The sequence below is a fragment of the Gopherus evgoodei genome, chromosome 20 (genome assembly GCF_007399415.2).
Source record: "Gopherus evgoodei ecotype Sinaloan lineage chromosome 20, rGopEvg1_v1.p, whole genome shotgun sequence".
In the NCBI taxonomy this organism is placed as follows: Eukaryota; Metazoa; Chordata; order Testudines; family Testudinidae; genus Gopherus; species Gopherus evgoodei.
This window is the reverse complement of record NC_044341.1, coordinates 14069636-14091229: the sequence shown is the minus strand read 5'-3', so window position 1 is coordinate 14091229 and position 21594 is coordinate 14069636. Positions and strand designations below refer to the sequence as shown.

The 21594-nt window shown below is 43.3% G+C and overlaps 1 protein-coding gene across 1 annotated transcript in view; it reads left to right on the top strand.

Annotated features, from left to right (window-relative positions):
- Positions 1 to 10396: 10396 nt before the first annotated feature.
- Positions 10397 to 21594, top strand: part of MATN1 (matrilin 1) — a 32903-nt gene continuing 21705 nt past the window's right edge. Inside the window, exons 1-2 of the mRNA XM_030539039.1 lie at positions 10397 to 10484; positions 15126 to 15472. Of these exons, the coding sequence (XP_030394899.1) occupies positions 10397 to 10484; positions 15126 to 15472 (435 nt within the window). The remainder of the gene's footprint in view (positions 10485 to 15125; positions 15473 to 21594) is intronic.

Genomic DNA, 21594 nt, shown 5'->3' with positions numbered 1-21594 from the left:
TAAACCTTTATCCTGGTCATCTTAGGCTACCCCCACAGGCACGGAGGGCCCAAATGACTGTGGAAGGGCTGTCGTTCAGCTGTAACAGACGGGGAGGAGAGGAGAACACACAGGCTTGTAAATGTCATGGAGCACTGGCCTGGCAGGGTTTGAGGGATCAGCTGCATGGCCAGTGGATTGAGAACTGCCTCACAGTGGAACTAACGTAACCATGGTACTAATAGTAATAATAATATTAATACTAAATAAAACAGGAAATCAAGCATTTTTTAAAATCCCAAGCAATAGCGTCTGCTCTGTGAGAAGGGCTGAGTTGTCCAAAACTCATCTGTTCAACTGGGCTTTGAAGAAGGCTGAGGGTGGGTTTCCCAGCTGCTGAAAGACGGAGTTTCTGGCTTCTGATTCTTGCTAACATAATGAGTTAATGCTGCTGGGGTTTTAGTGTGTTATTAATGATGTGTCAGGGCACTTGGAGCCTTTATTACTAGTTACACCTAAATCAATACAAAAAAGGGTTCTACCTTCACCCTGCAGCTAGGCCCAGTAGTTGGGTTGACCATATTTCCCTCTGCTGAATATGGGCCACCAGGTAAAATCACTCAATACAAGTTCAATGGCAACCAATCACAACTATGCAGTACAAACATTCAAATTAACATCAAGTTAAGTAAGTCCATGTTAAAAAGAAAGTCTACATAGTTGGATTATTTTTATTTATCTTCTTATCTTTAAGGTTTTAGGGTTCACACCGAGAGGAGTAACACCCCAGCCCCATCCCCACGGGGAGAGGTGACATGCACACACTCCCGTGCGCCTCTCTCTCAAGGCAGGTGTGTGTGACCGACTGACCCGACCCTTTCTGCCTGACGCTCTCTGCCCTCTATGCCTGGCTGGGCCCCCAGGATGGACCCATCTTTCCTTGTACCTGATGCAGCGTCTTTCCAAAGGCAACACATGGAGGGTGGGGGACAAAGGGTCACATGCCCTCCCTCACCATATTTCTGCCAGGGTTCACACCAGAATGTGCCCAGCAGCATCCTTTCAGCGGGAGAGAAGGGATGGGAGCTGCTTCCAGCCGCAGGGCAGGAGAGGTGGGGAATGGATAACCTGGCCCCTGTCTTTACATACCTCATATGTAGCCATCTATGGGATTTCTATAGTCTCATTGCCAGAATGTGCCTAGACACAAATGTTGCAGCAATTTCTGCTAGTGGGTAATGAATGATGACGTAGAGGAACAATGGGCTCACTTTAGTGATGTCTGCTGAGAAACTGCTGCATCTTCACTAGAACCAACAGGACCAAGGAAACAAGAGTGGATATAGCCACACACATGGAAACTGATTAAAGAACCAAAAGCCTTAAAAAGGAGGCAAGCACAGGTGAGACAAGAAGAACAATGCATTCTGCTATGGGAGTATGCAGAGGAAGATAAAAAAGTAAAGAAATTGTGTTGGAAAAATAACAGCCCCTGGCTTGACAAAAAACGTGAGAGAAGCCAAAGAAGTGAGGAATGACTTGAAGAAGCCGTTCCAGGGTGTGTAAGCATTTGTCATTTCCAGAGTCACAGTGGTATCATAAAAACTAAAGATGGAGGATTGTTATCAATGGAAGCAGAACAAGGAGCTAGGGCCTGAACATCTTAATGACACCCCCAACCAACCAGAGCCAACAGCTCCAGTCGATGGATGTGAAGAAGTGTAGAAGTACATGTCTCCCTGATTGGCATTTCAGAGGCAGAAATAGAGGAAGCAATTAAGCAGTTAAAAATGGCAAAGTGCCTTGTCAAGATAAGATCGCTGCTAAAAGACTTAATGCCGGGGAAGAGGTGGTAGTACATGAATATGTCAACTTTGTAATATAGTCCGGGAGAAGGAATTCTGCCCAGAGGAGTGAAAGAAAGAAGTGGTCTGTAAATTACCAAAGTAAGGAAACTAGCTTGTGTGTGACAATGTCAAGGCATAACTTCACTTTTCCATACCGAGAAAAGTGTTCTGCAGTGGACTACTGAACAGAATCAAACTGGTTATAGATGAAAAACCACACACCGAGCAAGCAGCCTGTAGTTTGAAAAAACTGTTTATAGATCACCTCTTTACACTGAGATGGATGACTGAGAAAGGGTTTGCTTACCAGTGAAGGTTTGTCTTGAACTTTTTAGATTTTACCAAAGCTTTCAACTGCATTCACAGAGAGGCTCTAGGGAAGATCTTGTGACAACAGGGGCTTCCAAAATAGACAGTGTCGCTAGCTAAGATGCTGTATGAAGGTTCAAAATGCTGTGTAATGACAGAAAGTGGAGAGACCGACAGATTTGATATTGTCACTGGAGTGCGACAAGGAGGCATTTTATCACTTCTTCTTTTCTGAATTCTGATAGATTATGTGATGCAAAAAGCAACACCAAAGGAAGATAAAGGGATATGGAATAGAAGAAAACATCAAGTTATGGACTGTGCAGATTACATTGTTCTGTTGGACACAGATGATCAAGCTATGAAAAACACCAGTATCAAGATCAAATGTCAGGGCGCAAAACTAGAGTTAAGAATCAGCCAGAAGAAAATGAAGGTCATGACTGTTGAAAGAAGAGTCAGCAATGAAGGTGCATATGTGATTGCCAGTGAAGAATACGGCATGGCTAAAGTATCAGAGGGTAGCCGTGTTAGTCTGGATCTGTAAAAGCAGCAAAGAATCCTGTGGCACCTTATAGACTAACATGGCTAAAGTTTGTGTATCATGGAAGCACAATTAGTGCCAATGACCAACTCAAAAAGAAGGTGGAAGCAAGAATTGGGAGGCAAGTGGAACCTTCTTGAGACTGGCAAATCTCTGGAAAAGTAGGACATGCACACAAGAACCAAGATAAAGTCAGACAATACCATTGTGATACTCACATTGTTATAGGCTTCTAAGTCTTGGCAAATGCTAGGAACCCACGAAGGAAACAATAGATTTCATAGGAGATGCTTGCGAAGAAAACTTTGTGTCTGCTGGTAGGATAAAGTATCTAGTGCTGATGTGTTACAAAGGACTGGTCGGCAGACTGTAGAGACAAAGATTTGTCAGAAAATTGTCTTCCTAGACAAGCCCTGGGTGCGATGCCTGCTGGCGGAAAACAGAAGAGAGGGAGACAACAGATGACATACAAGAAAACCACTGAGACGCACATGCTGCCGTCCTGGAAACAGACTAACGGAGCAAGAAACGTGGCATATTAGACAGATGGAAGTGGACCTGGGCTGCCACATGTGTCATAAGGAATGAGAGCATATAATTAATTCATTAATTAAAATAATAATAATACCCCAATGCAGGTTAAAGGGCATATATACAATGGGGCATTTTCCTGCACTCAGTTTGGAGGTGAGCTACCATGTCTGTGGCAGCATGTTAACTCTTATGAATTATGTCAACTCCTGTGTCATTATATAGTTCCTGTCATCCTAGCTTCTTGGAGACTAAGGAGGCCTGAGGGCTAAGGAGGCAGCATCCTCAACAGAGGCTATCCAGCAACAGCAGAGCCTCTCTGTAGTAGTACCCCATGCAGACCATCCCCTTCATTAGTGGGGGGAGATGACCTATGGATCTGTATAGTCATGGGTCGACCCCCAGAAGCCAGCCTCATTCCTCCCCAGACCACCAAAGTTTAGAGAGGATATGACCATCCGGCACAGCTCTCCTCAATCCTGCCTTCTCTGTGCAATGAACCTGTACCGAGTTCACAAAATCCAAGGTTGTCAATGCACCTACAGAGCAAGTGGTGGCCATAATTAACCTCTTAAAATAGACAGGCAAGTGTTGCCATTGCCAATTCACAGATGGGGAAACTGAGGCCCAAAGAGAGGACCTGACCTCCCATGGTCATACAGTAGGTCAGTGGCACTTCCAGGAATAGAACCCAGGTGTCCTGTTGATTCCTAACTCCCTGGTGAGGATGTGGTTAAACTGAGGATGTACAACAATTCTGGTAATTAAAAATTGATCCCTTTGAAATGAGCGTGACCTATAAAATATATAAACAGTTGTTAGCTGTAAAAAGCATTTCCCATTTATAGCATCAGAGCTCAGTAATATTTACCAGCTATTTAAAGCATAAAAAATAAACATTCACTCACTGTTTTGGTTGTAAAAGTTATTCAAAAGGTCTGTATTTAAGGCCATACATTTCTCTCCAGTTTTCCGCCTTTCCCATTGTTTGTTTAAGTCTTATCGAGCCCACCCTGCCAAAAACAGTATTAATTTCCTCAGGAAAGTGGTTTGACAATAAACATTCTCCCTGATAAACAACTGGACTAAAAGTGGCTTCTCCACTCCCTTTAAACCAGCAGTGAAACGGGGAGAAAACATTGGAATTTGACTTTGGGTAAATGGAAGCATTGGACACAAAATTTCCCCATGTATTTTTGAGGCTGAGTCAAGCTCAGTAACATTGAAATGGGAACATCAAAGGACGCCTTTTAAAAAAAAATTAATTGTTAAAAGAGTGCTAAGGTATTTTGCTAAAACCGTCACGTTTTTCTGGTGGCTTGCGGGGACGAAAGTTATGTTTACCAGAGGAAGCATATTTATTTTGACTAAAATAAAAATCAACAGTAAACTACTCAGTGTTTGGCTGGCTTTCCCAACCGGAGCCTTCTCCTTTACTCCACAACTTAGGTGGCCAATTAACATGACTTTAGCCACATCTCCGGATTCCTCCTAGAAAGTATTTACGTTTGAGGACTCAGAACACAGGCAGCCGTGTGTAAAATCTAGCTCTGAGGGGACAGTTCCCTAAACATAGGGGAAGTTTGGTTCCAAAAACCTACAGCTTGAGCCAGTGCTTCTCAACTTTTTCAGCTTGATGGTGACCCCTTATATGAAGTAAAAAAATATCTTGGTGCTTTTATATTTACTGTAAAAGAAAAATAACATAAATGATAAAAGTGCTAAGCCTACACTATGTATTTGTGTGCACATTTCAAAAGGGTGACTGAGAAGTCTTAATCTTGGAGTCAGGGTTTGTGGAGAATGGGAAAACAAGATTTTCTTTGCTTTAAAATGTAATGCCTCACAGCTAGAGCTGGATGGAAATCAGAATGTCCATTTTATGGAAAATTCCAGCTTTTTGAAAACAGATATTTGGTCTGAACCAGAACAAAAAGCTAAATTTTCTTAATTTCCAGCTAAACAGACCTTGAAAAAAAATTGATTTGAGACCATCAAAACATTGTGTTTCAACTATGTCAAAATGTTTCACGTCAATGATGGCAAATCATCTCATTGCAGTAATATCTAAATGTTTCATTTCAATAAGGTAAAAATGTTTTGTCATTTTCAAACAGCGGGGTCTGATGCGATTCACCTGTGGGTACAGAAGGATTTCGCTGAAGAAATCTCAGCGCCACTGGCAATAATATTGGCAAACTCATGGATGAAAAGAGAGGTCCCGGAAGACTGGAGAAGGGCTAACGTGGCGCCCATCCTTAAAAAGGGTAAAAAGGAGGACCCAGGAAACTCTAAACCAGTCAGGCTGACTTTGATATCTGGGAAGCTACTAAATCAATGTATAGAATATTCCATTTGCAAATACCTGAAGGATAAAGGGGCGATCCCTAGCATCTAGCATGGATTTACCAAGAACAAATCATGCCAATCCAGCTCGATTTCCTTCTGTGACAGGGTAACTGGTTTGTGGATAGGGGGAATGTGGTGGACACAATATACCTGGCCTTAAGCAAGGCTTTTGACACAGTAAACTGGAGAAATGCAGGCTCAGCAGAACTGCCATTAATGGATACATAATTGGTTAAACAACTGCAAACAAAGAGTAACTATTAATAGAATGATGTCAGATTGAAGGGAGGTCTCAAGGGAGGTTCCACAGGGATCTGTTCTGGCTTTGGTGTTGTTCAACGTCTCTATTAATGACCTGGATGTAGGAATAGAGAGCATACTGATCAAGTTTGCAGATGACACAAAACTGCAGGGGAAGAGGGTTTGCCAACACTTTGGAGGATAGAGCTAAAATGCAGATGGATCTTGATAAATTGGAGAACTGGGCTATAGCCCACAAAATGATATTCAACGGAGAGAAATGTAAGGTGCTACACTTAGGGAAGAAAACCCAAATGCACAAATACAGAACGGGGAAAAACTGGCTTGGTAGCAGCACTGCTGAGAAGGATCTGGGAGTTGTGGTGGATCACAACCTCGACATGAGTCAGCAATGCGATGCTGCTGCTGCAAAAAAGCAATGGAAAGCATGAAAGTCAGAGGAAGCGAGAGTACCACTCGGCCTCAGCTGGAGTACTGTGTCCAATTTTGGTCACCAAAGTATAGGAAGGATGTAGAGAAACTGGAAAGGATCCAGAGGCGAGTGACAAAGATGATCAAAGGGATGGAATACAAGTCAGATACAAGCAAAGGCTGAAGGAGCTGGGTATGTATAATTTGGAATAGGGCAGATTAAAAGGGGACAGGACAGCAGTCTTCAAATACTCGAAAGGCTGCCATAAAAAAGATGGAGGAATGTTGTTTTTTCTTGTCACAGAGGGCAGGACAAGAGGCAACGGGTTCAAACGACAGCAGAGCAGATCTGGATGACTGGAAAAACTGGATTCATTGGCACGTCTCAAGGGAATTGGGTGGCTGAAGGAAAAAGGGAGCAGAGCAGAAACAGAACTGTGTAAACGAACTAATAATGATCATACTTACAAAGCTCTTGTGCAGCGTTTTCCATCAACAAATCTCCAAGTGCTTTACCAAGGAAGGGGAAGAATTGTTATTCCCATGGCGCAGATGGGGAAACTGAGGCAATGAATGAGTGAATAAAATCCAGGTTTCTTGAATAAGCTAATGCTCTAGGCTTTGGGCCACTCTGCCCCGTGAAGCTTATTCTAATTCAGTCTCCCATTGACTTGTGAGAAGAAATCGTGACAGTGATTCTGCAGCATGTGGGATTGCTGGCTATGGACATGCCTGGGTTCCACAGCCTTTCTAGGAACTTTTCATTATTATTATTATTATTTTTATTACCGCGGCACCTAGGAGTCTTAGCCATGGACCAGGATCACGCTGTGCTAGGTGCTGTTTAAGCACAGAACAACGAGACAACCCCTGCCCAACAGAGCCAACCATCTAAGTATAAGGGAAGAGACAACGGATGCAAACAGGCAGCGAAGTACAATGAAACAAGAGTCTGCATGATCGGCTGTTGTCTCAGATCACCACAGGCCTAACGGTTGACAAATTTTTTTATAGGCATCACGGCAATGGAGAGTTTTAGGGAGGGATTGGAAGGTGGAGAATGAGGTGGCCTTGCAGATGTTTATGGGAAGCTCCCCTCCCACCCCGCAAGTCCCTCGGCCCGCGCTGCTTCCAGCAGCTCCCATTGGCCCGGAGCAGCGATCTGAGGCCAGTGGGAGCCGCAATCGGCCGGACCCTGCGGATGGGGCTGGTAAACACACCGGCCCGGCCCGCCAGGGGCTTTCCCTACACAAGCGGAGACCTCTGTTTGAGAAACCCTGATCTACAGGGACCCCTACGCCTGAGACTCTGGGCAATGTATTTCTCTTTGCCATTTCCCACCACCTTCACCCTTTGCTTTCCTTGGTAAAGAGGGGCTAATGCACATGACCTTTGCTATTTGCTCTAAACAGTTGACTCCAGTGAGGGCAGGGTTGATCCTGATGTAGTACCTTGATTCAAAGCTCCTTAGAAATAGAAGGAATGAGCCGGATCTAGTACTGGAACGAGTGCTCCTTTCAGTAAAGAGGAGTGTGTGTGTGTGTGTGTGTGTGTGTGTGTGTGTGTGTGTGTGTGTGTGTGTGTGTGTGTGTGTGTGTGTGTGTGTGTGTGAGAGAGAGGGAGAGAGAACAATCTTCTATGCTTCTGGGAACATGAAGCTACAATAGCTGCCCTACAGAATGGGGCCAGCTTAATCCTTTAATGGTTTGTCTGTTTGTGTTGTGAGTGGCCTTGAGAACAGCCCTAAATGCATATTTTCCTCTAGAAATATTGGCTCCAGTGTTTTAGTTTTCTGAGGCCCAGGCAAAAATTATGGTTCATATTTTAAAAATAAACATTTCTTTTAAAGATCTATAAATGCAGACGTAGAGTATCCAAAATGCCTCTGCCCTCACTCTGTTTTCAAAGCTTTAATGTCGCATGTGTGCCCCGACCTCCATAGTGAAAAGTTTCACCTGAAATGTATTTACCTTTCTTTGCTAATTAGCAGAAAAATGAAACAGAGAAACTTTATATTTTCTTCTGCAAGAACGGCCATAGAGACTTCATTTATGGAGGGATCTGAATGATCCCCATTCATGGCCAGCAATACTGTCTGCACCAATAGGTCTTTGTGAGTCGAGCAGAGCAAAAGGGAAAAAAAATCCATATTTTATATATATAAAAATGGGGGTGGAAGCAAAAACCACATCTTCTAATTCCATTTTGTTCCCTGACACTATCTGTAGTTATGTGTGTGTGTGTATATGTGTGTGTGTGTAGGGGAGTTATATGTGTGTGTCTGCAAGTGTGAATGTATATATGAGTGTATGAATGCATTTGTGTGGATGTATATTTGTGTGTGTGTGTGTGTATAATACCTATGCTTTGTGTGTGCATACATATATGTGTGTGTGTGTGTTTTCCCATGATAACCTGCAGCCAAATTCTCCTACTCTTGCTCACCTTAAATAGCAATTCCTCCATAAGTCGGCCTCATTTATCTCAATGGCGCAACCTGTGAAATAGGATGCTACTCACCACAAGCAAGAGCAGCAGATTTGGGGCCCTGGGGTCCGGCGACATTGAAAATAAAAAGCCTAAAGCAGCAAGTTTTGGAGCATGGGCCAACTGACTTGGGCTCACGGGGATCGTGCAGTGTGGCTAAAAATAGCAGCACAGATGTTCAGACTGGGGCTAAAACCTGCCGAGATGGGACGATCTCAGAGCCCGGGCTCCCTCTTGCAAAATTTTGTTGGAGAGTTTATCCATTTCTCATCAAGATGTTGATGGCTTTGAAATGTTCTGGCCAGCTCTTCTAAGGCCAGATTGTACTTTCCTTGCTCACGACTCACTTGAGTAGCGTCTTGTTCTGTGTGATGTCCCATTGATTTCGGGGCGGTGTGCACACTTGTGGAGTAAAGAGCTACTCAGCATAAGGGTGGCGGAATTGGCCTCCTCTGGATCTGAAGGTGGTTTGCTGAGGCTCGCGGTCATACAGTGCAGGTGAAATGTACGAATGCTGAAGGACATGAATGGATGGCTGGATAGATGAGATTGGCAGATCACTTGCAGCCTAAAGGCATTTATCAGCCAACACGGAAGTATTGTTATGTTACTTTGTGATGAATGCATCTGCTTACTATTAACGTATTAACGCAGCCCTCTAAATCTGCATAGTGCTTTATAGATAGTGAAGACATCTGATTCCTATTCACCCAATGCATCACTGGTTTTATTTGTCTATTTAGATGGTCAGCCACTTGTGGCAGGCACTGTATCTTAGTCTAGGTCTGGGCAGAATGGTGCACCTTGCTAAAAACAATAACTCATACAGTATTCTAATCTATCTATTTATCTAGGTTTACTAAGCTATCTATCTATCCTTTGCTATTGATATCTTCTGGTTTACCTCTCTCTCTCTCTCTCTTCAGTATCCCAAAGGGTACAATTTTTAAAATGGATGTAACAATTTCCCCCTGAAATTAACTCCCATTTCACATTACTTTGGGTTTGTCTCACTAAGCTAATTCCAGTCCTTTCATTCCCCTCTACTCCCTCACTCCTATCTTAGCAGATTGATATTTTTGCCTGCTGATTATTAAAAAGCCGTGTGAGGGGGGGAGGGGGGAGCCCACCACAAGGCAGATGTTTCCTAAATCCTGAGGCCTGCATTTCACGTGCCGAGCTGGATGTCTAAGGGGTGGTTTGTGTGACCTTGTTCCTGTCCCACTCTCCCACCCCCTCCAGTCTTAGGCTCAGGAAGGATGCTAGCCCCTTACACCGCAGTCTATTTACTGAGTGGAGCAAACATCAGGCTGTGCAGATTAAAGCCAGTGAATGACAGGTTAACCCCTTTCCCCAACCTGGTTTCACTGGCCCCACTGTCCAGGTCTCAGATTCTCCACATTCCAGGCAGTAGTGGGTCCTCTTTCTTACTTCCCATCCCCTTCCCAAGCAATGAACCCCTTGTGGAAAGCCCCAGGGGCGGGACAAAGCCAGGCAACCCTTCATGTAATTCAAAGTTTTCTTCTGCTTTTTCTCCCTCCCCACTCCCAACCTTGCCCTCCCCCCAGATATGTCACATGTGTCAGAGGCTGGCCTGCTGCCTCTCCGAGGAGCGGCATGTTAATACCTCTGGCCCAAGCCTCTTGCCTGTCACTCTGCCTCCAGCTTCTGAGCAACCATGGACAGGATTTTCTCTGGCTTCTTGCTCTCTGTGCTTCTTCTCTTCCAGGATCATGGCATTTACGGGGCTCCCCCTCAGCCCGGAGGTAAGTGAAGAGGTCAGTTTGGTTGCGATACCTTCTCGTCACCTGAAGCCATCCTGCTAGGGCAGATGCGAACACAAGGAGGAGAAAAGGAGAAAAATGACACCAAACAGATTGCAGGACTGTGCAAAGAATCTTTTGTAAATAGTTGACCAAGGCAGCAAAATCCTGGTGTCTGTGTTGCGTTCTCCTGCTTGCTTCATTATTGAAGAATTAGAGCCATGTGAATGGCACAGACACTGTTAACAGAAGCTGCTTCAGTGTGTCTTCAGCATAGTATCAGGTCCAGTTCCTTTTAGCTGGAGGAGGCATTGCCATTAAAGGAGCTGTCCTGTGCCCTCTTTATGTCCTGAATAGAACTTTCTTCTTCTCTCAAACCATTCCTCAAAGAGCTGGTTTTGTTTGGGGAATTCAAGAAGCAAATTGGCCTGGATTGATCAGACATTCCTAGCGCTGATTCACCTTTCCCAGTAAAGTGGAATGGATTGGTTTTGAGGTTGGTCCTTCTTAAGGTTTTAATGTAGTCCTTTGTCAAGCAAACTTTCAGTGAATTCCCTTCAGTTTGTTGAAGTTAATTGTAGATTTTGCCTGAATTGGGATGACAGGATTTGCCTTAGAGACAAGCTGCCCAAGAGATACCCTGTGAGCATCCTCGAAGAAGGATGGTTAATTTTAATGTCTGCAAATCCCCATTTCCCAGCTACAAAATATTTGACAATGGTAGGCAGCCAGTGTGCTGAGTTCAGTGCCTATCATGCTGAACAACACTGTCATATTGTTTTCTTGTACTCCCAGTCTGTCCGTCTGCACCTGTTATCTCTGGTCTTTGGGGCAGGGGCTATTGGCTTGTTCTGTGTTTGTAAAACATTTAGCACCATGAGGTTCTGGTGCATGTTGTCGGCTCTTAGGCACTGTGGTATTACAAATAATATATAACAAATGCACGAGCGTTGAATTTAAAAGGAAAAGCAAATAGTGAAAGAGGCTTGTAAAAATGGTAAAGAAATCAGTCCACTAACTGATCTGGTAGGGAGTGGATGAAGTTACAGGCGACAATTAATGTTCAGCCAATCTGCGGAACTCATGGCTGCAGGAGGTGGTCAAGACAAATATTGGGGCTGGATTTGTAAAAAGGCTGAGTGATTTTGGGACATTCTAAAACATTTCTACCTGTGCAGATCACAGCAATGATAAGGGTGATGTGACTACATGCTGCAAGGCATGAGATAGCCACTTAGAGAAAGGAATGTTCTTCCCAGACTGCCCAACTGATCAGCTTTGTGAAGAGATGGTATCTCTACACCTGAACCATCCAGTACTAGATATTACCAGAGTCAGGAAATGACAGATGGACCATTCATCCAATCCACTATATTTCTAGTATGATTGAAGGCTGCTTGTAATATAAACATGTTTTAATTCTGAGTTATCAACAGTTTTCTGTTTCTTTAATTAATACAGCACCATGGTGCTCCCCAAACTCTGTTTCATTGCCATAAGAGTTTGACTATTATAAAAGTTATTCCAGAATAAGGTAGACAGTGGCTTTAAAGTGGAGTATCTACTCTGGAATAAGTCCACATGTGGCCATTTTTATTCCAAAATAAAAGTGCTGTTTTTGGTTTAATTTAATCCACTTCCAAAATCAATGAAGCTATTTTGGAAAAAGGCACTCCTCTGCCAGAATGAAAATGTCCATCTGTGGAGTTATTCAGGACTAATTGTTCTGGCATAGTTCTTCCTGAATAGACTAGGAAACCTTCTGGGGCTGGACACAATTAGCTAGACTTGCTTTTGATTTTCCAATACTCTCCCTTTATTTCCCCATAAATACATTTTAATTCCATAAGAAGAGATTAAAAAAAAAGTTGTTTGGGACAAAAATACAAAAGCGTTTTGCAAAAAAGTTGTTTCTAAAATCTTTTGTTGCTCAGTCAGTCCTTATCCCACACTTCAATGCTTTGGTACCACCCTTATTTCTTGGCAGCAGTTAACAATTAAAAAAACAAACAACAAAAAAAAACCCCAAATGGTGCTTAGGTCACTGGAGTGGGAATCAGGAGACCTATTGTCCATTCCTTGATCCACCAGGGACATACTGCATGACCTTGGGCAAAGCTCAGTGCCTCAGTGTCCCTACCTGTAAAATGGGCATAATGACACTTCATAAAGTTCTTTTTTGGTCTAAGAATTAAAGCACTATGTAAGACTGATTATAAACCGACAGTTTCTATTTCCTGCAATGAAATATGGAAGTGAAGTGAAACCAGCCCCTGAGGTAAATGGTTACTTTTCAATGGCAACCACTGTGTCCTACTGACTAATTCCTCCTTGAATCCCTCCTGCACATTGTGTTGTTTAGAGATACTTTATTCTGAAGCCAGTGACACATTCAGACCTAGAGGCTTTCAGGAAACTCACCTGATGATCTGTCTTCATGGATGTACAGCAGGATATTTGTTTTCATATGTCTAATAGCGTGAGAGATTAGTTGCATTCCACACTGATGACCAACTTCTAAATCTATGTCTTAATTTTAGACAGACTTGCTGGTCATAAAGCTTGCGTGTAACAATCCTCCAACAAAGTCTGACAGAACTTTTCCCTGTATCACAGACCCTGTATCCTCCCCGAGTGAAAATGAAATATTAACAGAGCACAGGAGAACAGAACCTCACAGAGGCAGGCTAAATGAGGCAATTTGGGAAATGTTCATAAAAATATCAACCCTTTTTATTTTTATTTTTTTGGTCACAGTTTGAAATGTTGATGAACAAAATCTCATCAAAATGGTCAGTTTTGAGAAATTCCATCCAGCTGCACCCCAAAGCATTTTGACCACCAATAGTTTTCTCCACCATGTTTATTACTGATCTTACCAAGGAAACATAGATGTTACATGGGAAATATGTAGTCTTAGGTCAATCTATTTTACATTTTCACACTGATTCACTTGTCTAGTGCAGCCTTACTCTTTACAGTATAATCACCAGTGCTTCGTGATGTGATACCAATAGGAAACGTGCTTTAATGCAGGGGCTCTCAACCTTTCCAGATTACTGTACCCTTTTCAGGAGTCTGATTTGTCTTGCATACCCCCAAGTTACACCTCACTAAAAACTATTTACTTACCCAGACAAAAACATACAGAAGTGTCACAGCCACACTGTTATTGAAAAATTGCTGACTTGCTCATTTTTACCATATAATTATAAAATCAATCAGCTGGACTATAAACATTGTATTTACACTTCATCGTACAGTGTACAGAGCAGTACAAACAAGTCATTGTCTGCATGAAATTTTATTTTGTACTGACTTCGCTCGTGCTTTCTATGTAGGCTGTTGTAAAACCAGGCAAATATCTAGATGAGTTGATGTACACCCTGAAAGAGCCTTGTGTACTCCCAGGAATACACGTACCCCTAGTTGAGAACTACTGCTTTAAGTGTTATACCGGGGGTTCTATGAGTCAGGACTCCTGGGTTCTATTTCCACCTCTACTGACCCCCGGAGATGTGAGGTAGTTATTTAATACCTAGATGTGCCTCTGTTTATCTGTCTCTGAAATGGGAATAATAATACTTACTGCACTGACTTGTTGTGGGAATTTGTGTGTTAATTTTTGCAAAGCGTTTGCAGGGCATCTGAGAAAGGTGCTTCAAACAATTGGTCTGCTCCACTGCTGTTTTACTCCATTGCGACTGCACTGAAAGTTTCATCAGCATATCAGCATAAAACTGGAGTGGTGAATCCAGCCCCACAAATGCCAAATATTATTATCTCATCATCTCTGTGCATTATAAGTACACGTATTTGTACGTGGTGTTATGTTTTTTAACCAATAAAAATACTTTTCTTGTACACAAAGTAAAAGAACATTTATAAACATTAATTAATTAGTTCCCACTTTGCCCCATGAGATAAGTAAATATTTATCATCATCTCACTGGTTTTACAAATGGGGAAACTGAGTCACGGGGCAGTGAGTGACTTGCCCAGTCTCATGCAGAGCAATGACCCAGCTTTGACCCGCTAGACCTCACTCTCTGTCATCTACAAAGACCCATGCATAGGAGCTAGGAGCCCTGATTCACAATCCTCCATTGTAACCTGCATCTGTCTCGCTTACCCTCTTCTCTCCACTTTCCTGTCCCCTCACCTGCCCTCTCTCCAGTGTCCGCTCTCCCTTCACATTTCTTTCTATTTAGAGGATTCCCTCCTAACTAAAACCAGTCCCCCTCCAAAAATTGTGGAACTAAGGTGCCATTTGCTGCTGCCACATTGTTCATTCTGCTGGTGTGTTCCACTCCCCCACTCCCGGATCTGTCTGATCTGTTTCAATTGTAAGCTCTCTGGAGCTACAAACAGGACCTATAATAGCAGCGAAGAATCCTGTGGCACCTTATAGACTAACAGACGTTTTGGAGCATGAGCTTTCGTGGGTGAATACCCACTTCGTCAGATGCAATAGGACCTAGGCATCCTGACACCCAGGTCTGTGCCATAACCCAGTAGAACTCTGTCTCCCCACAAGAACCAGTAAGTCTTGACTCCCCAGCATCCTGCTCTGACCCCCGAACCTCACTATTTTTTTCTGTAGTCTTATTTCTTCATCTTTCTCCTCCCACTTCTCTTGTGCAGGTGCTCTGTGTAGGACAAGACCCACCGACCTGGTGTTCATCATAGACAGCTCCCGCAGCGTGCGCCCCCATGAATTTGAGCAGGTCAAAGTCTTCTTGTCCCAGGTCATCGAGTCCCTCGATGTGGGCCCCAATGCCACTCGGGTGGGGGTGATCAATTATGCCAGCACAGTCAAGAACGAGTTCTCCCTCAAGACCCATTGGACCAAAGCCAGCCTGCTGCAAGCAGTCCGCAAGATCAAGCCGCTCTCCACGGGCACCATGACGGGCTTGGCGATCCAGTTTGCCATCAATAGGGCGTTCAGTGACTCAGAAGGGGCCCGTGTGAGGTCTCCTGAGATTAACAAGGTAAGTGAATTATCTGCTGATCCGTTGCACTGGGAGAAGTCAGTGTCACTCTCCCTTCCCCCACAATCCTCCTTCCTTCTGTCTAATCAGAGACTGGAAAAGTTGAAGAAAATGGCCAAAGCTCCACACACACTATTTGGGACAGGGAAAAAGTGATTGTTATCTCTGTGGCAATGGCCGTCTTTACTAACATCCCAGCCAAAGAGATGACATTGAAGGACTTTTAATTTTGCAGTGGCAAGGAGGCTGGTTTTCTAGACAGACAGAGCAACTGGGGACTCAATTCTCATTGAAAGTCATCTTTGCCTCAGATCCTCAAAGGTATGTAGGTGCCTAATTCCCATTTATTTCAATGGGAATTAGGTGCCTAACTCACTTTGACAATCTGGGCCTTGGTGCCTCACTCTTCTTTTTGCCTTTGAAAAAACCCCACCTCGAACTCACAAGGTAGGAAATGTCACAATTAAGGTTGCCCTGGAAACCTTAATTCCCCCATCCCTCCAGCCCACTTCTTGTCTGTCTTCACTATTGAGATGGTGAGCTCTTTGGGGCAGAGACCACCTCTTTCTCTGTCCATGTAGTGAGTGTGGGGCAGTGAGATCATGGTCTAGGTTGGTTTTTAACATAAGAACGGTCATACCGGGTAAGACCAAAGGTCCTTTTAGTCCAGTATCCTGCCTTCTGAATGAACAGAACAGGTTATCATCAAGTAATCCATCCATCCCCTGTCGCCCATTCCCAGCTTCTGGCAAACAGAGGCTACGGACACTGTCCCTGCCCATCCTGGCCAATAGCCATTGATGGACCTGTCCTCCATGAACTTATCTAGTTCTTTTTTGAAGCCCTCCCATATAACAACAACAACATCTGCCTTCCCCTGGCTCCTCACCTCTGAATTTGGCTACACCTGTCTCAGCTCAGTGACAGTTGGGGGAAACCGCTCCCTTCTGTGCATGCAGAAAGCTCGTTTCATTAGAAGCTTGGGTTCTAACTAAACATTAGTCATGACGCAGCCTAGGCCCACATGCCCAAAACTGGCTTCCCAGGCTCTCTGCTAGCCAGACGGGAGCAGAAAAATAAGCAAGGGCTTAACATGGGCAACCAGAGCTTCCATCCCAACCAATCAGGAAACCAGCTGTTTGAAGAAGGTTTCCCCCCGCTCCCAGCTCTAACATTTCTGTAATGTCAGTTTCTTTCCTTTTTCCTCTCCTGCTAGCAGAGGAATGGGGAAGCCGGCCATGTGGAGGTGTGTGCGAAAAGGAGAGGGGATAGAAGCCAAAGGCAGCAAAAACAAACAAACAAACAAACAAACAAACAAACAAACCCCCAACAACCAGCAAAGCCTAAATGCAAGAAATGCATCTCGTAAAAAGGTGACCACACCTGGAAAAACAAACAAACAGCCCGACACTAGCATTTTAATGGTTGGAGTAGCCAGAAATCAACCAGGCATTACTGAACAGTGGTGCCAATAGGTGGGGATCAGATCTCTCCACGCACCTACCGTCTATGCCCCCCGTCACTCTAGCATCAGCATACCTAACAAATATGAATGGATTTACCTCACATCACTCTTTTATGCCCAAGTTCACAGAGGGGAAACTGAGGCACAGACATTGAAGGCAGGGCCAAAACTGAGCACTTTTGAAAATCTAATTTTCCCAAGGTCACACGGTAAGTCTGTGGCAGAGTTAGGTATGGAACCTATATCTTCTGAAGCTCAGTTCGGTGCCATAATCACAAAAACATCCTTCCTGTAGAAGTGAGAGCAGCGGCCTGGAAGCCAGAATTGTCTTCTTTTCTCACTTTTGCCACTGGCTGTGTATGACTTTGGGCAAGGCACTTAGGGATGAAGTGTGGCTAGGTGTAAAATGGTGTAAAGTGTAATAACTTTTTACTCCCACACAGGGGTGTTGCCAAGCCTAATTTTAATGATACTTCATGCCTAATGTAATGACATTCACCTCACCAATGGATATAAGGGAAGTGCATAATAGTTTGGTATTATTATTATTACTACTATTATCATTATTAATAATAATTAATGTTTGTAAAGTGCTTTGAAATCCTGGGATAATCCTGGCTGTGATTCTGGCCAAGTTCGTGCAAATAGAATAAGAATGGACTCAACTTTAATCTTTTTTGGAGATTCAAAATTGTTCATTCTGTCCCACAGGTATATTTTGCCTTTCACTGCTTTCAGGTGTTACTCATGGAAACAGAAATGGTAAATTACCCAAGAGAGGCAGCCTGGGGTGATGTATCTATCCCTGTTAGAAACAGGACTGCTATCTAATGTGTTGTGTTTATACAGTCCTCTCACTGAAGCATAGTATCTAGGTGCTGATTCAATGGTATTTGCAGCCCAAGTCCCAAATAGCTTCAAACTCATCTGGGCTCATTCAGACCCAAACTGTCCTTTGGGCCTTTTGGAGTGTGTCCATCACTGGGTTAAAAGAGGAGATTCTAGAGTCTTCCTTCCTTGCCCCCAGGGCCGGATTAAAATGAAGTAAGACACTGATCCACCAGCAGTCTGGAAATGCACAAAATCTATTGATTGCATCTCCCACCTCATCATCTCTGCTTCGCTCCATGTATGGAATTTTCCACCCCGTGAGCTTTTAGAAGCCTTTCACTTCTCCAGTCCTCATACCTGTGAACACTTTTGAGAAAAATGATTCTTTTTTCCCGATTGGCCAACATTTTTCATGTTTTCATCCAGACAATCAAACTCCCCAAATTCTTCAGTTTAAAAATGTAAAATTTTATTTCCAGTGATTGAAAATGGCCCTGTTTTGTCTAAGAAAATCCATTTAAAATGTTCAATCCGCACTCCATGCCTCTGGATGGGGCATGCTGGCCCTTGTCACTGAATGTAGTGCTGTCCACACACATCATCTGACTCGCCGCTACATGTCTAGCATTGCCAGCTTCTAGGCCAACAGGGGTGATAAGGAAACTCCTGCATCTCAGAGAGCAGCTCCTTAGAGCCAACTGCTTCTTCATCCCACACTTGAAGGCTCCTTCTGAATGCAGAACCTGAGGCATCAAAATTCCTGCTTGAATCTGCTAGAGAACTCTCCTCTGCTCCCCTAGAGCTTTATTCCCTGAAGCCAAGCAGCATGAATGAATTGGCAGTGGTCCTGTGGAACTGGGAATAGCTTCAGAGGGACTTTTCCCCTCCTCTTTGAACCTGACCTACAGCTCACCCCCTTAAGAGCAGTTCCGCACGTGCACGGGAAACTTTATCTCCAGCAAGACCTTTCCAGGGAGAGACAGTAGTAGCAGTGGGAGCAGGGGACAATGATGGAAGGGTATTAAAGTTTCCCACAAAGCCCTCCTGTCAGTTTGCTAGTGGCTCAGTGCACCTTGGAGATTACAAACTAGACAGAAAACTCAATGAAATAGGGACAAAGACAGGGCCTCCTTTCAGCTGGGTCTCCCAAGCTCTCTAGCAAATACAGTCGTTACTTCACTGAGAGATGGCTGGGCATATTCCAAACTCTCACGTAGCTTTGTGCTCAGTGTAATATGATTTTTCTTTATTATGTGCTAAAGAACAGGTCACTCTACTGTCTGATACTGGCCTTTGGGAAGAGAATGCCAGGACAATACATTCCTCCTAACCTGTCTACAATGGATAATTCACAGTGTAACAATAAAAAACAAACAAACAAAAAAACCAAAACCTAGCAATCACATGCTACAGGATTTTTGTCAGGTCTTAGGAACAGCCATTGCAAAACCCAAAGCAGAACAGAAGACAATGGATTAGATTCCTTCCTGGTGTAATTCAATGGGAGATGCTCCAAGAGTCTTTATACCAGGGATGGATTTGGTCCAATTTTTGTGATAAGGAAAAAAGTTAGCGACTACCTATTTATTTATTTTTGGCTCTATCACAAATGATACCAGCCCCCCCCCCCTATTTTTCTGAGAAGCTATTGTGTAATAATGATGATGCAGGACTAAAATGGGGTCAAAATGTTTGTACTTAAACATTTTTTTAAAAAAAGAGAAATGGTTTTGCTGTCCAAAGAAACATTTTTGTGGAAAATTTTCATTTTCGTCAAAATGGGCCTGTTTATTAGCACTAAAAGAGCAAGCACATTTTTAACTGAAAAATTTTACATGTTTGGAAAATAAATTAATTTGTGGTTTTTAAAAAATAATAAATTTTCATTCAGTTGAAAGTTTTCAGTTTGGTCATCTTAATGAGAGAACCAAACATTAAAAAAAATTTTTTTTGTCTTCTGGCAGAAAAAAAAATATATTTTTCGGATTTCAAAGCTCCTATAAAAATATTTCATTTTTTGGATTTGGTTATTCATTGAAGAAGAAATGAACAAAAAATCTGGGAAATATCTTTAGAAAAATCAACCCTTAAAGATCATCACACAAAACATTAGCATTTCTTTCTCTGCTGTCCGGCGGACCAAGTCTCACTCAATGAATCCAGATCACAAGTGCTCTGATTCAAAACCGAAAGCTCCACAAACCCCACTCAGCTGAACAATCCAGCTTGACTTGTCCTGCTTCTTACACCTCCATTAATAACCAGGAAGCTGCAGCTGGAACCAAATGGGCAGGGTGAGGTTGAACAGAACCCAGCTCCCAGAGGTTCCCAGAGCTGTAGCAACTCCCGCTAGGAAGTGGCTGGATTTTCATTCCTCATGTTTCCAGAGCTAACTGCGAACCACAGCCACTGAGAGCTGCGGGCGGCCGTGTCTGCGGATGGTCAGTGTAAACAAACTGTCTCGCGGCCCGCCAGTGGATTACCCTGATGGGCCGCATGCGGTCCCCAGGATGCAGGTTGCCCACCACTGATCTAGACCATCCCTGGCATGTGTCTGTCTAACCTATTCCTAAAAACCTCTAATGATGAAGATTCCACTACCCCTCTGGGTAATTTGTTTCAGTGCTTAACCACCCTGACAGTTAGGAAGTTTTTCCTAATGTCTATCCTAAATCTCCCTTGCTTCAATTTGAGCACATTAGTTCTGGTCCTGTCCTCAGTGGATAAGAAGGACAATTTATCACCATCCTTTTTATAACAATCTTCTATGTACTTGAAAACTTAACATGGCCACCCTCACTCTTTTCCTCTCCAGACTAAACAACCCCCGCCCTTTTTTTCCAATCTTACTTCATAGGTCATGTTTTCTAGATCTTAAATAGTTTTTTGCCCTCTTCTGGATTTCTTCCAATTTGTCCACATCTTTCCTGAAGTGTGGTGCCCAGACACAGTACTTCATTTGAGGCCTTATCAATGCTGGGTACAGTGGAAGAATTAGTTCCAGTGTCTCACTTACAGTACTCCTGGTAATACCTCCCAGAATTATGTTCACTTTTTTTGCAACAGCGTTTTATTAGCAGCAAAGAATCCTGTAGCACCTTATAGACTAACAGACGTTTTGGAGCATGAACTTTTGTGGGTGAATACCCACTTCCTCAGATGTGTTATATTGTGGACTCATATTTAGTTTCTGACATAGTATAACAGTTCTCCTTCCTAGGCAGTCAATTCCCATTTTGTATTTGTGCAATTGATTGTTCCTTCCTAATTGGAGTACTTTGCATTTATCCTTATTGATTTTCATCCTATTTATTTCAGACCATTTCTCCGTTTGTTAAGATAATTTTGAATTGTAATTGTGAAGAGTTAGATCACAGAAACCTCTTTTGGGACTGCCACCTGATGTGCCAAGACTATCTCTGAGCCTGCTTTCCCTGCCAGCTTGGGATTTCAGTGCCCTGCCTGGTTGCGCCAGACATGCTAGCCTGCTACAAACAGAGACCCAGGTCTGAACCACATCCCCCGAAAGCTGCAAGCTTAGTTGAAAACAGCTTACGAAGTGTTCCTGTCTCCAACACTCAGATACCCAACTCCCAATGCGGTTCAACCCCCAAATAAATCTGTTTTACCCTGTATAAATTGCTCACCCTCTATAGCACCGATAGAGAGATATGCACAGTTGTCCCCCCTCCCCACCCAGGTATTAATATATACTCTGGGTTAATAAATAAGTACAAAGTGATTTTATTAAATACAAAAAGTAAGATTTAAGTGGTTCCGAGTAATAACAAACAGAACAAAGTAAATTACCAAGCAAAATAAAATA